Genomic DNA, 18,440 nt, shown 5'->3' on the forward strand with positions numbered 1-18,440 from the left:
CACTATGCAGTCAATCTCGTGAATGGGATATTTTTGGGTTTGGTCTGATACCGCAAATTGGTGTCTTGTTTTGGATACGGAACACTTGTGTTCTTTGGTGCGTATGTCGAATGTTCTCGAGGTTTCTCCTGTGCATGATTTCGCCACAATGTGGTGTACGTAAACGGTTCCAAATGGGTCATGTAGGTGGTGCTGGGACGTTTCCCAATGGCAGTATTGAATGTCTTGGATGGTTTCGTCCTCTTGAAATATAACATCTACTTAAGAAGCAAACAACTATTAAATGTTTTCCTTTGGCAATTAGTAACATGTCGCATATTATATTACGAAATAGTGCAACATTATTGAAACGAATTTCCTTCTGTCGAACCCCGTGGGGATGCCGGGTTTAAATTGTTCAACAGCAACCTATGCCGGTCGTTTTAATGGATCGCTGGCAGGTTCGCTGACTTGGTTCTTGGCGTGACATCGTACCCACACAATATTAATCACTGGATTGTCCAGACTCGAACATGTACAGGCCGCCGTCACATTGTGGGGTGCGGCGTTTTGCAGGAGCAGATACAAAAAAGTTCACTTTGCGCAGTCACATGTCGTATTGTCTTTATTTGAATGCGCTGCCGTAAGTAACCTCAAGTTCCGTGAGAAGTTCAGTGTTGAACTGAGGAAATCTAGGTCATGCCGTGATATATACAGAAGATATGTACTCATGAAGCAGAAACGACAAACAGACATAACTTTAGAGATGCGATAGTTTTAATGAACATTACAATCTTCTGTCGGGCTGGTCATGACGTTCTTCCACCACAAGGGTATTCACTCTGCGATAAAGAGACACTTTCACCGAGGACAGAACTGGTGTTGACACTGATGGCTTTTCACTTTTAAGATAGAGACTCTACAAAAAAGGGAAATATTACTATTAGACGCAAGTAGTACTTACATTCAACATTATTAGTTATTCAATTTTGAATCGATTTTTACTTGGTGCAAATTCACTAGGTTTTCTAACTTTAAAGAATTATGACCAATCTGTTTGAGTGTTCGAGCTTGCAAGGGACAAAGATGAATAAAATTTGGCATGTCAAAAAGATTCCTATGCATAGGTAATGAAAGATTAAGTAGTGGATGTGGTTGACACAGTACAGGCATCAAAAGGTAAAATATGCAAAAGAATATCTAAAGGATATGAAATAATCTAATGATATTTTATGTTTTTGGTTTATCTTGGGGATTTGTAGAATAAAGTTTATTCCTTTTTAATCATGTCCATAAAGACACGGTTTTATATTTTTCGCATGTGTTTCATTTGACCATTGAACCGGACATGAGCACGAATCCAGTTAGATTACATACTCACTGAACAGATGGATGATGAATAATATGAATGTTTCGACATTTTGAAAGCGAGCTGTGAGCTCGGTGTAACATTTATCTAAAGTTGTACTTTTAAATAAGGTGGAGAAACATTCAACTGTGATATAGAGACATATTTCACCAACGCCCTAAGATTAGAGGAAAGCATTTCTATTGGGCGGGAATGTCAATGCGACGTTACATTTTTAATCCTCTCTGTTTTTATCATTACAAATTATGGTTAAAATAAAAACTCAAATACAGTGGTATTGGCGATTGAATTAATGATGCATTATAAAGGTGCTACGTTTGATGCATGTGGATGCTGCCTTTGCTGATACTTATGAGGATGTTGAGGATACATTAAGATAAGACTGTGTGAATATAAATTAGTCAGTTTGAAACCCCTCATTTCACAAACAATATTGATCATTCAAAATAATATAACAACAGGACAGAATTATGTATAATGATAGAAAAAAGCACAACAAATTAAAGTACAGTAGACTTCTATTCAACACATCATTGGCATCAATAAGATATCTGACGTTTTATCTGTTTTCGGTCCACTTCTATTTATATTCTATTTATCAACATCTGGATATAGCCATAAACATATCCAAAACATGATCGAAATATAAATAAGCTCCCCGGCGGATCAAGGCGAGTTTTAAAGAGGATTATATCAACTTCGTAGACAGTTAATTTACTTTTTGAAAATTATAGTGTGAACAGTAATACTCACGCTTTTCACATCGTGTGCCAGAATGACCATGGTTGCACTGACACTTGAAGGCATTCACCAGGTCATGGCAAACACCGGCCCCCGAACAAGCATTCGGCGGACAGTCATTTATATCTATTAATATATAATGTAACAATACAGCAGTTTAGATTCAAATATGTAAGTTGATGATTATGTTCTGATAAACATATAATTAACATTGATATGACAGAGAGGTGTAAACGTTATTCAGACATATTTCCTATATTCCTCAAAGAGTATCTCATGTCAAGGAAAACTAAATTCGAAACTAACTTAACTTCTCAGTAGGTATTACATACTTTACACTTCATATAAGCAGCAGCAGTGTCATTAACATACATGTATCTTCCCCATTTTGTGAGCACAATCGGTGACAAACACACGCAATTCCTATTATCCCATCTCCCACATGTTCACACAGAGAGCGATGTAAAATGAAATTTCTCTTCTGATAATTCAAAAGCTAGAAACGTCCCTCATATCTTTATAATGAAAGTAGAATTACGCATAAATTGACGCTTTTCTTGTCCAAATGTCATAACCACGGGTGGACCGTACTAAATGCAATGAAATAATAAGTAGATCATCCGAATACCATGTACATGCATAAAAACGTAAAAACGTATCAGGTAAAGAGAAGCACTCAAGTGATGACATATTCACTTTTAAGTATTCATATGTCGGGAACAGCGGCGCTAGGACTTTCAAGTTGCAGTGCAGTATAAAGTTTATGTTTATATCATTATCTTATGGTGAATATGTATATTTTAAAACATACTTGTCTCACACTTCTTTCCAGTGAACCCAGTCGTGCAAAGACAGATATAGAGTTCAGAACCATATGCAATGTTGAAACATGTTGCATTGTGTTGACAGGGGTTGCTTTGGCATTCGTCGATATCTGATGAAGACAACACTGATCATAACACATTACTCATTGACTCATTGACACACATTGACATTATAACATCAACAGTAACTGGTGCATTCACAGCTGAAGCCATATGCTCTACCTACTTCCTCTTGGGTAGTACTGGTATGTTATCCATAGACACGCGCTTATGATAGAGTAGTAATCGTACACTTTATGTCTATTGATTTGAATTATATATGTTTATTTTCTTTCATTAAGTTAAATTCACTTTTAGTGTTTGTTGTTTAACGCCCCATGCTTTATGACGGCGGTCTGTAAATATTCCAGACAATCCAGTGACTGACCTTTTTTGGATACATAACATGCATCAACGAAGGCAGCGAACCTGACCAGACGATCCCGTTAGTCGCTTTTTACGACAAGCATGGGTTGCTGAAGACCAAACCTAACCTGAATCTTTACGGGGTTTAGTGTCAACATGTATTTACTTAGGAACATATGGGTGTATGTGTAACTGAAAATGTACAGATTCATATTTATTTTAATGAACGATAATATCTCATCGTAAACCTTGAGATTGCAATCACTAACGAAATATATTTTCACCATTTAGGGCATCTAACCATCTGATCTTGTGTTTGACGAGAGGCTGAATTTCAAGTTTATACCTTTCTTGAAGGGACCTTATAGTTTTAAATATACGGTACACAATGCTGTTGGTACATTTGTTTTAGTGTGAGTATGTGTGTCAACTGACTGACTGACAGTATGGTTTTACGCCGCTTTTAGCAATATTCCAGGAATATCACGGCGGGGGACACCAGAAATGGGCTTCAGATATTGTACCCATGTCGGGAATCGAACCAAGGTCTTCGGCGTGACGAGCGAAAGCTATCACCACAAGGCTATCCGACCGCCCTGTATGTGTGTCATATATATTACTGTACATGTGTACATGGTAAACGTACACATGCACATGTCTTCAATAACTACTCAGTGAAAGCATCATACTGGACACGTGTTATTTGTGATGACAACGATTTAATTTATTCGAGAGCAGGTTAAAGTTAAGATTTTATTAATAAAGGATTGGTTGATCCTTGTAAATTTCTATATTCTAAAAGACATAATGTCATGTCAAATGTTTTTATTAAATACCTTTGTCACAAAGTCGACCAGGAAATCCCGGATGACAGATACATCTGAAGGCAGTGCCATTGCTTTGACAACTTCATGAGTTACAGGGATTTGGTAGGCAGGGGTCTACAATTAGAATGTGTGCATACACTGAGTATTCGGATAAATTGTGTTATATTTGTTCAGCACAACACATCATGAAAACATTAAATGAGCAGAGGTTGTAAGCATATTACAATGTATATGAAAGTAATAAATCTGATAATATCGTGAGGATAGAAATTATGGACTATAACGTCAACACCATGGAGTGATGATCAGATTTGCATATCTGCCGAAGGGTGTAACAGGCAACATAATGTAACATGTCACAGAAGTTAACGGGTGTCCTGAAAATGTCTGTCATACTCAACTAACCTGGAACTTCTATTGTAACTCCGAGGCATTTCTCTGTCGAGTTTGCACTGAAACACATCATGTTAAACAGGCCATGTGACTCATAGTGCATATACAGAAAATATACATTTTTGACATGAGTGAGGCGTTGTAGATATTTTACAGAAATGTGATTAATGAATACAGACAGGATATACAACTTTCACATATCTCCTTCAGGATGGAATATAGTACAGACACATTTTGATATTTCCGACATGATTTCCTTATTAGTAGATTGGATAACACATCGATATCAACTCTATTATTTATGCAAGGTAACTGATTACGTTCTATTTTATATACAGGGAATTACGTTGAACATGGAATTCTGTTTCAGGTACTAGACATACTGGAACATGACTTTTAAATCGTTTATATGACAAAGGTCTCTATGAAACTTCGGTATTCGGAGTGAATAAAAGCCATTTCGAAATTTCCTTAATGCCCTTCTGTAGTTATTTATATTTACCAAGTATACTTCACATTCAAGCAAAGATTTAAAAGAAGAATAAAATTCTAATGGTTTTGGTGTATCAAGTATACTTTGTCAACCATTTAACCTTTGTTTAAATACATTTAGGAACAATATTTCATCTCCAAATCCACATCGAAAGAGCAGACCCTTAACATATGTTGCCCAGTTGGGGTGGCGTCTATGACATGTTTCCTTGAGATAAGATAACACTGGTGTGGATATCCATACGGTTGCAGTGATATTAAGCGTAACCAATTCAATACCTAGTGCACATTGCATGATAGATAACATAAAGTGGTGTCTACCACATTAACCGTATATGACACTATTTGATAATGTGTAACTCATATTTAACAGACTTACAAAAATTGTGTGTGTAAACGTTCAATTGATTCTCGCGCTGTATTTGCATTTTTATTAATTATACAACATATCGGCTGTTGAGAGTACAATGAGTGTACTTGCCCTCTATCGTCAAACGCCTGGAAACATACATTCGACCTTCCCATCTGAGTTGACGTTGTGGAAACGTCACTCACAAACATGTCCTGTCCATGTAAAGTGATTGGTATTGGCGGGGCAACGTGGATTTCCTTCACAGTTGAAGCTGTATACTTCAAAGATGCGATCCTTCCCCTGTTCAAACAATATGTGAAGTTATTGCATGAAAACGAAACTTTCAATTATAAATGTTTTTCAGTATAATATTTCACAGTGAACTGTTCATTAATTTACCTGCAAACTATGTTGTATTGCAAATTTTGATCTTAAACATGTTTTTACCTCACAATCATAACCTATAACTGATAATATTCGGGAACATTTGCTATTGTAAATATTAATTGATTCGCCTGTACTATAGGTAGTATTCATGTTATAAACATAGTTCAACTGTACAGATCTGTTTTCACAGGCAACTACTCGTATACGTCATGTGTATGAATAATTCTTCTTACCCACTGCGCTTCGATGCAGAATAAATAGTAAAGGAACACGTTAAAGTTTTTAAACACTGTATTTCTTCATCATCAGGGAATAGCGTAAAGTAGGGCGTAGTCTGAAAAGAAAAAGTAGGTCCCATGCGAATGGAACGTTTCACGATAAAGTAGAAGAGCCTTTCTGTATTCACTTTCTCTATTGCTAAAAGTAACTTCAATGACGCTTTCATTTTTCATGGTACTATTTGATGCATGAACTGTATGGAAATGGTTTTGTCGTTTTTATTCAAAAACTTTGTAGAGGAATTGTAGCGGTCGGTTTTGAAGTAAATGTCAGTTATGCATGATTATAATGTAATATTAATTACATATGTACTTACTACAGAAATGTGCGGTGTGGAACTGGTGAAGTTTATGCCTACGGAAAATGGAGAAATATAACATATGTATTGAACTGATTTGTTTTATGGTGTTATGTTTTCAAGTGTTATTCATATATTGCAAAGATGAATGATTTTTTTTAATTAAAGTCAAATTCAAGAGTTGAATTTTGTGATTTATTTTGTAAAACAATGTCACCTTTCACTATTACTTTGTAGTTTCGATCATCCCCGTCATTTCTGAAAAGAACATGAGAAATAGTAGGACAAGAATTATTACACAAATATACATTTCGCCTGGAAATGACATTTACTGCCTTTGTTACATTTACAATTGCAAACCTTCTAAAAAATGAAAATGATAGAGATCAAGGGGGGCGTACTCTTGTCTTAAGCATCATTACTCTGTTGATGGAAACAGACCCAAAGTACTAATGCATGCATGTAGAGAAGGTATGTAGGTTCACCTTTTCGCGAACACCTAGTGTCTTCACTATTTGATAGTGAGTCATACACATGATTATGATATAGTCGGAATATTGCAATGGACTCTGCGTTTGGTAGAGATTTCTTATTATAGATTGTTTCTTGTCGCTTTTATTTACTTAGCTTAAGTTTTCAGCCTTCCAAGGGGAGCATCAAATTCAGATTGTAGGTTCATAACTAAACGGACTGAATTAGGTTCAACTTGAAACCAATGCAGATTATGTCGATATACTAGTATACATTCAGGGAGTATAGCTTCATGTAACGGAAAGCGGTTTTTCACTGTGAAAGAACAACGGATTTGTTGTTGAAGTAACATGAGCCAAATACCCTCATAATTTCTTGCTTCAAATACTTGGAATTCAAGCAGGTCATACTTACCCTATATCGTCTGTTACCAGTGCACCAATTACATAGAGCATAGGTGCCGACATCAGACGTCTGTGTGCGCCATTTTACTACGGTGTACTTGACGTTATCTCTCGTACGATTCATGTCAGACTTTAGTTGCGGGATTATCAACGTTCGCCTTTGAATGGATTTCAAATTGAACAAGTCCACCTTACTGAAATAAAGTTCATCACAATGAAAAATACTTGTCAGTGAATATTATGAACATGACACAGTAATAGGGATATAGCGTACCTTTTAGCCGACTTGGCTGATTTGTATGGCTTAGCATAGAGAGGTATTTCCAGTGTTGAACCAGCATAAACGTAGAACACATGTTGACTACTCTTTGTGGGCTCCACAAATTCGGGCGCCTCAATGGTTCGCAGAGTCTGTATCATGAAGTGAAATAATGAATCAGAACATTGTACCAGGGTGTCATCCAATGTCAGCTGCCTGACAAGTTAACAATGATATACGTTTCTCTATCTCCTTTCTTTCCTTTCTGTCATTTGATTTATTAACTGTAAATAAGCATACATGTAAATCTATGGGAGAGGGCGTTCTAAGTTGTGATAACTTGTGCCCAATCCTTTTCATGAGAATAAAATATGTTTAAACTAAACTAACATTAATATAATGTCCTCACCTGAACCGTAATATGACTGAGAGAAACTGATCCAGCTGAAAAATCATGATCCATGCCCTTGAAATTTATAGGTTTGGAGTTCAAGTCAGTGATCTCAACAGGTAGCGCGCCCCACCCTCCATCAAAGAAGTGGTCGGATTCATAGGCACTGATTTCTATGCTGCAGTCCTGAAAAAGTAAAAACATAACATTGCTGCCTGAAGTTCCAGACGTGATGTGTACATTTAACTGTGTTAGTATTTTAATCAATGTATCTTGCGCGAGATGAGGAGGCTATGTTATGATAATACAAGTTAAGAACAGATCCTATGCAAAGTTTCATAAATCTGCGCATCCTAATTCAATTTCTCAAGCTAATAATGACATCTCCGCTTCCGGTGTTCAAGTTTTGTTTGGAAACAGCGACAGTTGGCGTGAACTTTGGAAAAGTACCTTACCCGGTTAAAGTCAATTCGTTCACAGAGACAGCCGTACACAAATCTTCACAAAGAGAAACGTCCATTTGTCTTCCACTGTACATATCAAACACATGCATGCTCATGTATATAGGCTATATTTCTCACAACTGTGTGACGGGTTTTTTAGATTTCAAGTGACAATAATTTCGCATAGATTCTAATCGCTGATATTTTCCTTTGTACATGTGAAACATTTTTCAAACGCGACAAGTGTTCACTAAAGTGTAATTTTACTACACCATTTCTATCAGATTTGAAATGTGAACAAAGATACTTCTTGAAATAAACTTTTTTGTTTATCCCAAAGGAGCATAGCCCCCACACATACACGATCGTACATGTAAACAAAATATAGAGAATTCTTATTATTTTAATTTCCGCAGAGGGTCAGTCCTTTACATGAAAGGTTATGACGAATAAACAAAGCAAACACTAAGCTACAATTTGATACCTTATATACTGTTGTGTTACGTAGTTGAGGTAAACCACCAGCAGTTATGAACTTTGCTATCTCACACTGAACAAAATCCCCATCCTTGTCGATAGTGGAGAATTTGATAACTGTTACGTGGTTCAAGAGAATTCTGTAAGACATAAATCAGTATTCATTTTATAAACGGCGTATTCACTGTCAACATTTCAAATATTACCTATATGTATAAATACATTATCAATGCTTTATGTTTGGACAAGTTATGCACATAAATAAAGGGTCGTTATATATGTATATATATATATATATATATATATATATATATATATATATATATATATATATATATATCATATTATATGTGTCGTGAACTGACATTACATGGAGTTAGAAATGACAGTCAGAGTGTGTTCCGTGGACTTACTTGTAGACTGGCGTAAACATGGCTATAGGACTGTTGTTTGGTTGTCCAGTGTCATTGCGTTCATGTGCAATCTCAATCCGAACGTCATTGTAAATGCCTGTGTCACCTTTGTAACCATAATCAAACGGTTTCCAAGAGTGACCTAACAGCCTGTTGATATATATATTTCAACGAGTCATATATATTCATATACATCATCATGGCATGAATTACAATAACATTAATAATTTCAATGACAATAGATAATGTTTGAGATATAAAGGCGACCACGCACTGTTCTAAAACCAATATGAGTGTGAAACATAAACGTTCCTTTACATTTAATCATCATTTTTATCCATGTACCAATGTACGCCCTTTGTTAATGCTGCTATTGGTGCAAACTGAGACGAAATATTACGAGGGCCTACATCTTTGTCACAGAAATTACTTGAATAGTGAACAATATTGAAATCCGTGTAAGTGCAAAATTTCAACCAACTTGGTTAATGATACTTTTCGTGCAATTTATTGTTGTGTCGTTCAATATGTTATAATTCTGGAAGGTTAACAGAGGGAAGGGCAGACAACGTATTTAAGGTCATTACAGCAAATACGTAGTTAAGCTAAACGCTAACTGTTTCATATTCGACAATGCTGGGCAATCCTTTGATTACGGTGCAACTGGTGCCAACAGCACGTGTTCATCTGTTTTAGGAAATACTAGTACTTTGTGTCAACAATGAATTCATTTATACCCGGTCGGGTAGCCCCGTGATATTGCTGGAATATTGCCAAAAGCGACTTAAAATCAAAACTCATTCACTCATTCATCTATATGTCACAGCCTCGTTGGAAAACCATTACTTAAATGAAAATAGAATGAATTTGTCATAATCCTGAGTGTTGTATAACCGCCTCATTACAGATTGGGTCTTTTTTAGTACATGTCCGTCGGAACTATGTGACGTTGCCGACGTGTTACAATGTGTATATTTGGTTCTTAACCAGACTTTCAGCTTCGGATTTAGCGAGTGAGTGCATGAAGTTATCGCCGCCTTGAAAGCATTTCAGTTAATCATTCAAGGACTAATAGATCCTAAGAAAGAGCGTTACCCCTTTGTTTGGTTTTTGTGTAACACAGTAATCGTCAGATCAGTGATACATATTTATTTGGGTAACCAGTGTTTGGTGTATACAACAGTTTCAATAATCTGCGACTGGATGACGAGGTTAGATTACAAATTGAAATAAATAATAAATTTTATATTTTGCTTATAACTACGCTCTTCAATCAAGGTTTAACCACCAGAAATCTTATGGTAGACATTCATACGAATTTATTTAATATGACACGTCGCATGTCAACATGATGTGTGATGCTATCCCGTGCTATAATCTTCACTTGGAGCTTTCACGCCTCCTTACTGTCGAACACTTACTATTTCAAAGAAAGTGAAAATTGTTTATCCTCTTCGCGAACACCGGGTTTCATCAATGATTTTTAGTGATCCATTGATATAAGTTTCATCACTATTTCGCCATATGGAATCTGTTTCGGCAGCTATTCAAGACTGATTTTTCTCTGGCGTGGACGTTTTTAATTCAATATTTTATGTCATGGTTCTGTGTCAGGTTGGTCGAACAACAAAATGAACCCAGGGACACACCAGCTTTTGAAACAACTAATATGTAATAGTTTGAAATTAAGATAAACATCACATAAAATATACCTACTCAACTCTCATAGAAGTTGGATATGGATCAACGTCAAGAACGACCTCCGCTATTTCCTGTTCCCACTTGAGAGGCACATTTACGGCTGCAACTTCACCAAAGAGTCTCTTGGATACTTCGTCAGTGATCACACTGTAAGTGGTATTCATTTATGTGTAGTAGCCCTTAAAAGTCCAGTTTCCAAAATATACATCCCCATTCATGTCCAACATATGATTTCGAGATGTTACTGTGCTCCTTCCAACGTCTGAAATGGAACATCTTTCTCCACAAGGACCTTCATCCAACACCCATCCGGTAACGATAGCTAACAGGGCCTGAAAAAATCATGCATGTACCGCATGCAATTCTTAACTTGGAACAAAGAAATTTATAGCATATCCGACTGCATTTTAGTCAGTTTGTAAAAGAAGTATTTTAAGACCGTGATTGTCTTGTTTTATTTACTCCTACATAACTACTGTTCAAATGAATTAAATATTGTAGGTATACATCTGCACTTTCCATGGTAAATCAATTTTCTGTATTTCTAAAGATAAATATAAGTATAATTATGGTATGCAACTTGTATTAGTCAACATTCTTTATATATGGCAGCGTTCTACATTGTAAGAAAAGGAATGAAATTTTGCGTGGGAAGTAAAAAATCCAGCAACGCTCAGTGACGTTGAAATACACCGTGATTGTGAAATGAGGTCACATAAAGCGGTCACATACTGAAATCAGTGGTAAAACAGCTGAAGCTATAGACATAAACTTATGCATAAACATTTAAGCCACCTGACGTAAAACGACAGGCTTTTGTAGCTATACTATTTGTGTGAAACGCCGAATGGTCTTCCTTATGACTTGATACTGTTCAAGATGACAGGAGTTCACACACACTCATTCCAGATGACTTATATAGTTATATAGTTTCTGTTGAATCGTTCTATGTTATGGGAATAAAATAACTGATATTCATTGTTATTTCTCAAGGAGCATTTTGAACTTTACAATTTAACAGCAGGTATAGTTTAATGCATTTATGAGTATGCTGATTTTACCAATACAGTTATACTCCTCACAAGAAGAAATAACAACAAACTGTAAAATATGTACCTGAAAACCCCAAAGTGAAAGAAACGTTCATTGGATAAACGTGTAAGAAGCGCCCGAATAATGCTACCCTAACAACAGCATGCAAAAGTGTTTTTTGCAGCGAGATCCACTACGTGCATTGAAAGTGTTAAATACCGACAACAGTGCAAATTGAGGCACCGTTAGACGTCTTACAACCGCCACAGAGCAGGCTCCGGAGAATAAGTTTAAGGTTGATAACTCTTTACTGTCAAACTGGCCTGCTCAAAGAAAGACCACGCACACATGTTTTCCAAGGGGAGACAACTATCAGAGATGACCGTTACTTAGCTGGAAACAATTTCACGCCGTCGATATTTTCTTTTCCATACCGTGTACTCAGTTGGGTTAGTTGTGTCGATAAACGTAAAGCTCATTGATCCTCCCATGAAGTGTTTAGTCTGAGCAACCACACTGAACAGAGGCATCAGAATCAGGAGAGACACCAAATATTCCGCCATGGCTCCTCTCATGATAGTTGGTGAACACTGCGTGTTGATGGCACTGTATTACAAGCCAAACGTTTCGTGCACCAGGACACCTGAATGAAACATACCTATTTGTGTGTTAGTTCTCCATACATTTGTGTTTAAACATGATTTAACAGAAACTATAACAGAAAATATATATTACTTGCATCATCTAACAATAACGTGTAACACACAAATAAACGGTTTATTTTAAATTATTTATATATGTTTACTGCGGCATGGTATATTTACCTTGTTCCCGACCATATGCTTGTCCCAATGAAGTCGAACTGTAACACCAACACTAGCTGTGAAATCGAATGTGTGGCCCAGAGCAATGACAGTCACTATCTCTCTCCTTAACAACACAGGAATAATTTAATGTACACCCCTCTCGTTTCTGCTTGACTGACACTCTCTCAAGGGGCCCAGGGACGCCCAGTGATGTATCACTACTTGATATAACAGATATATGGTGTCGTGGAGATAAAGATCCGAACTAAATATTTCATCGGGGTGGCCGAAATAAGAATGTTTCCATAATAAATTGACCCATATATCCCTCAGGTGTACAACTGTAATCGCATTGACTCCAAATGTAGACTATTTATAGATCTTTAATTCTGACTAAATGACTAATGAGAATATGATTTTATCTGTGATCTTTATTGTTTAATTAGGAGATAAACATTCTGTGTTTTCAATGTAGAACAAGAACTTGTAAATGTAGTCGTGCTAAATTGAATTTTGCACCGCACGCATGAGGTTTCAAATATTGAATATTGTTATAACTTGTTTCAGAGTGAGTGAGTGAGTATGGTTTTTACGCCGCTTTTAGCAATATTCCAGCAATATTACGTTGGGGGACACCAGAAATGGGCTTCAAACATTGTACCCATGTCGGGAATTGAACCCGGGTCTTCGGCGTGACGAGCGAACGCTTTAACCACTAGGCTACCCGACCGCCCCACTTGTTTCAGAAACAGGTCCACAAACAGCTTAAAAAACAGAAAACTTTCTATGATAATAAATGATAACATGATAACTTGTGGTTAATAGCGCAAAGTCTGTTAAATACTTGAAAACTTAGAAACACCGAGTACGTATACGGGAGATGTAATCTCATTGGCGAAATGTTTTTCCCTGCTTGTCCAATTATTTGCTGGTTGATAAGATGTGCAATGTAGGAACGAACCTGTGTAGCTTATTGATAACGCTGAATTACAGAGAATGTGGTATTAGCTTGCTTTATTTCGGCTTTTTGCGATTCGCACTTTGTTTATTTCTGCAGAAAACGTTTTATTCCCTAATTGCGTTCGTGACTGTCAGGAGATTTGCATTGACACATAATCTTACAGACAATATATATTATCAGGGTAAGCAATGACAATACATAGCAATGACAATTTCAACTTCTTAGCTATATTAGTGAGGTATGAGCATTTTGCCAGCGTTGGTACTGAAACAAAAGAGAGGGAATTGAACGAAGCTGTATTTTAGTTTTCTGTTTACTGTAACTTCAGTTATGCAATATCCTAGACCACTGAACAAATATGCCACGTCCTTTGATCAAGGTAATAATACTTCTTTCCCTGTCTAAATAGCAACATATCTATCTTTATTATGAAGTATATGTGTATATATGAAGTTATTTAGATGTGCATTTATCGGAGTGAGTGAGTGAAATAGAACGTTAGTGTCTCAGGTTTAGGCGCGTTTTTAACTGCATTACATATGTGGCAGCCAAATGGATGTACACATGTAATATACAAAGTGTCACCTGCCATAAACATTTACCATTTTTGTGAAACCATCGAGCAAAACAGGGACCATAACACGATTAGCGGATCTATATGGAGTCGTGGCTACATAGTAATCCTTGTCCCCGTGTCAAAGAGTGAGTATGGTTTTATAGTACTATCGTAGTGATAAATATGTTAGAAATATGAATTTATTGTTGTTCATCGATAGAACTGTGCTTTATATAAATGGTGTTGACAAACTGTAAATGAAGATAAATATTATATTGTGTAACAAAGTGGGGAACGTAGAATCACGAACAGTGCATGTGCATGGGTAGAATAGACTTTATGTATTAATGTATGTAATTGCTATGGAGCTAGCTGGAGTCCTGGGCCCACTTGCACAAAGCGATCTTAGCGCTAAGATGATCGTAACTCCCATACTTTAACATAGGCTTACGATTGTCTTAGCGCTAAGATCGCTTTGTGCAAGTGGGCCCAGAAATGATCAGGATGACCCGACAAGGTGAGCGGCCAGGGATATCTAGCGGCTCCGGTAGTTCGGCTTGGTACGTGGAATAAAGTAGAGACAATACATCCACGGAGTTATCGTAATTCCAAACGTACGATAGTACGGCACATTCAGCAATGTTCCAGCAACATTACAGCCGGGGACATCTTGGTGCAGACACTGTACCCATGTGGGGAATCCATCATAGACCTTCATCGTGATGAAAAAACATTTTGGAATTTGGTTACCCTGGACATGAATTAAAGATTACATACACGTTACATGACCGTCTTAATATATGTATCTAAACTCATAAGCATGCCGCTGAGCCTACAAGTGCGAGTCTATGGAAAAACCTAGGCGACTAATTTGGTTAAACGAATTAATTGTCCTCGGTTTATAAGACCGCCTAGAGCATCTGCCCGGCGAGCAGAAGGTTGAGGCTAAAACAAGGACTGGTCGGCTTGGAGTATGTATACTGTGTCTGAGTTGGCTATTCATGTTAAACTGCGGCATGGCATCTCATTGGGCTAGCACTATTAAATTGGCATTAGTTCGGACTAGTACAATCAGACAGACACACACACGTACACACACAGTATTCCAACAGTACGACTCACTGTGCGACAGTGGTTACATATATTACTCCTGTCTTTCAATGGCTATAAGTTGCTTGAGGCGTAGACAAAAACGGCTATCTGTGACTGACTATTTGAATGGTGTTCACTATGATTGGATCGCAGCCTACCTAATCTCATGGCTATTTCGTATATCGTAATGATAAAACACCAAGGCATATACAAAATTTGCTTTATTGACAGATAGTATACATTATACATTGACAGGTAGTATACATTATACATAATACATTATGACATGCCTTCATTCCTTTGACTTATTGACCACATCGCGACCTTGACACTGTTTAGTCAAGGCGTGTGCCGCATGTAGCTGTAGCTTCATCACATTCTACAGGCTTGTTGCGGAAGCGGTCAATGTCGATGGAGAGGAGTATGCCAGTGACGATGAAGAGGATGGCGGCAATAAGAGTGATCCCCCAGGAAAACCCCAGATAGAAGACGGCGAAATATATCTCGCCTCTGATCCAGTAGACAAACAAACCGCACAAGAGCAAGGCAGCTTTAAAGAGATTTATATATGAATCAGCACATGCTATGTTGAGAAGGCCTTAGTTACATTTATATTTGTATTTGTATGTTTGAGTTTGGTATCATAAGGGTAACCATTGATCGAGGGCGGACACTTTCTACTTATTTCTGTTTTGAATATTCTTATTTAGGAATATTTAATGGTATTATTGATCGACTGTTTTTTGTTCAACGACACTCAGCAATATCCCAGCTATATGACGGCGGTCTGTAAATCATCTAGTCTGGTCAGACAATCCAGTGATTGACAACATACGCATCTATGTCGCCGCCTCTTACGACAAGCAGAGCTTTGCTTACCCGGAATCCAGACAATAAGTTGTGAATGGTCGAGTAGAATTCTTACATTTGGAAACAATAACCTCTCTAAACCGGTACAAAGATGTGAATGGTCAAGTTGAATTCTTACATTTGGAAACAGGAACTGTAACTACTCCTACCTGGTATAAAGGCGTGTATGATCGCTGCAATTCGGATTGCCATTTTGTTTACACATGCGACATCACACAGGATGATGAAAGAAAGTATGACGCCGACCAAACCAAGGATCAAGCCACTCGTCACAACCACTTGTACGGCAATAAACCAGCCTTCATCTGCAAGATAGAGGGAACAATGATACAATAATATTGTGTGGACCTTCCCCAAATAGACCTATGTAAACAAGTCTTAATCTGCAAGATGCAGTGAATAAAGTACTGTTACATGGTGTGTTCCTTCCCCAATAGACCTATGTAAACCAGTCTTGATCTGCAAGATTTGTCCTGTAAGACACAGTGCATAATGACACATTAGTTAACATGGCGGGTACCTTCTCTAATATATAAAACAGCTGTTGATCTGCATGATAAGTGTATTATGTACTGTAACATGGCGTGTACCTTATATTTATTAGATAATGTAAAACTTCGTTTACTCAAAATCTCTCCAATCCTGAAAATAATCGAGTTTTCTGTAATTCGAGACCAACGAAGTACCACCATTCTACTATAGTGACGATCGGAATATGCTAGTACATTTGTGCCTTAAAGTTGCAACCAAAAATTCATGAAGTTCGAGCAACCGCCATTTCACTGTATAGTGAGTGAGTTGGATTTAACGCCGCTATTAACAGTATTCCAGTTACACCACGGCGTGTCAGCTTTATGTGGGAGGAAAGCCCGAAGTGATGCAGATCTGAGACGTTTATAACTTTGGTGAAACCCACGAGCACGGGTATGGTGCTGACAAACCTAGAAACATAATCGGGGCGAACCGGGATTCGAACCCACAATCATAGGTTTCTGACGTGCCCAAGGGACGCAACTCTACACAGCGAATCGCGGCGCCTTAGATGACTGGGCCACCCGTGCCCCCGTTTCACTGGATAAGAATTTAACATCGATGCTCTCTATCTGCACTGACATAGAGCATACTGTAAAAACAGTTTTGTTTAAGGGTTATAATAAGACGTTAATTGCTTTCTACATCTCAATAAAGGCGTTGTCATCCATAAATATTACTTGTTATTGTGTTAAGGAGCAGTTTATTTAATAGAATCAATCCACGTGAAGATTTATATAATTCGTTTCACTTCACCTTTTGGGTTATCTAAATCGTATATTTAGAACACTCCACATTTTAGACATACCTCCTAGTGGATCAGATGGAGTTGAGACACATACGCTCCCGGTGCACCTCTCCCAGAGTCCTTCGTTCTGACCTCCTCTTGCACTCCATAGTGGCGTCCCGAACCCCAGAAGAAGAAGGCCAAATGCAAAGAGAAACAAGAATGCTGACACCTTGACGAAGACCGAAGTCGTACCACAACAACCTGCGTGTGTCATCTCGGACGCTTTCTGGGGAATAATTCCAAACCCGACTCAACTATCCCTTTAAATAGTCACTGAGGTTTCATTGGTTTCCAGCTAATGAAAATGCAAATAAAATGGTCACATGGTGAACTACTTTGAGTTATTCAGGTTTACACGTGCTTTGGATAACAATACTATGATGTAGGGTGGTCACGTGATTGTGTGGTGTGTGTATATATATATATATATATATATATATATATATATATATATATATACACACACACCTCGACGGATTTAGGTGGTTGATGCGCCGCCTGAATATTGATAACATCACGTCCATCGTAGTCACATTAGGAACGAAATATTGTTAATTTTGAGCTTGGCGACTATATATTTTCCTCGAAATCAGTTTAAATCAAGAAGCATATGACATGAAGACCTGTGAAGAATAATGTAATTAGTTTTCTGTTTACTGACCACGAATGCGTATATTTCATCAGGACCAGGGACTGCAATCATGATGTACACTGTTCCTTTTACTGGGGTTGAACTAGGCATTGTGTAGAAGAAGTGATATCAAAATGGACATTATTGTAATTATCATATTTTACAAATTAAAATAAATGAATGCAGCAAACAGTCAGACTGGTTGGGCCCATCATCAGCCCAGGATCCTTGCCTTCTCTAAACGCAGCCCAGTCAGCGAATTAGAC

The 18,440-nt window shown here is 37.4% G+C and overlaps 1 protein-coding gene and 1 pseudogene across 1 annotated transcript; both read right to left on the bottom strand.

Moving 5' to 3' along the window:
• Positions 1-766: 766 nt before the first annotated feature.
• Positions 767-12,776, bottom strand: LOC139443746 (uncharacterized; annotated as a pseudogene).
• A 2,911-nt stretch (positions 12,777-15,687) lies between these two features.
• On the bottom strand, positions 15,688-17,757 carry LOC139444274 (uncharacterized). Its single transcript, XM_071225200.1, has 3 exons — positions 17,562-17,757; positions 16,372-16,527; positions 15,688-15,902 (listed from the first exon to the last, which is right to left on the bottom strand). Exons 1-3 carry the CDS (start codon positions 17,755-17,757, stop codon positions 15,688-15,690), a joined length of 567 nt encoding a protein of 188 aa, XP_071081301.1.
• Between the last annotated feature and the right edge of the window lie 683 nt (positions 17,758-18,440).

Source organism: Haliotis cracherodii, unplaced genomic scaffold, assembly GCF_022045235.1.
Source record: "Haliotis cracherodii isolate W230 unplaced genomic scaffold, xgHalCrac1.p SCAF_5, whole genome shotgun sequence".
Taxonomy (NCBI): Eukaryota; Metazoa; Mollusca; class Gastropoda; order Lepetellida; family Haliotidae; genus Haliotis; species Haliotis cracherodii.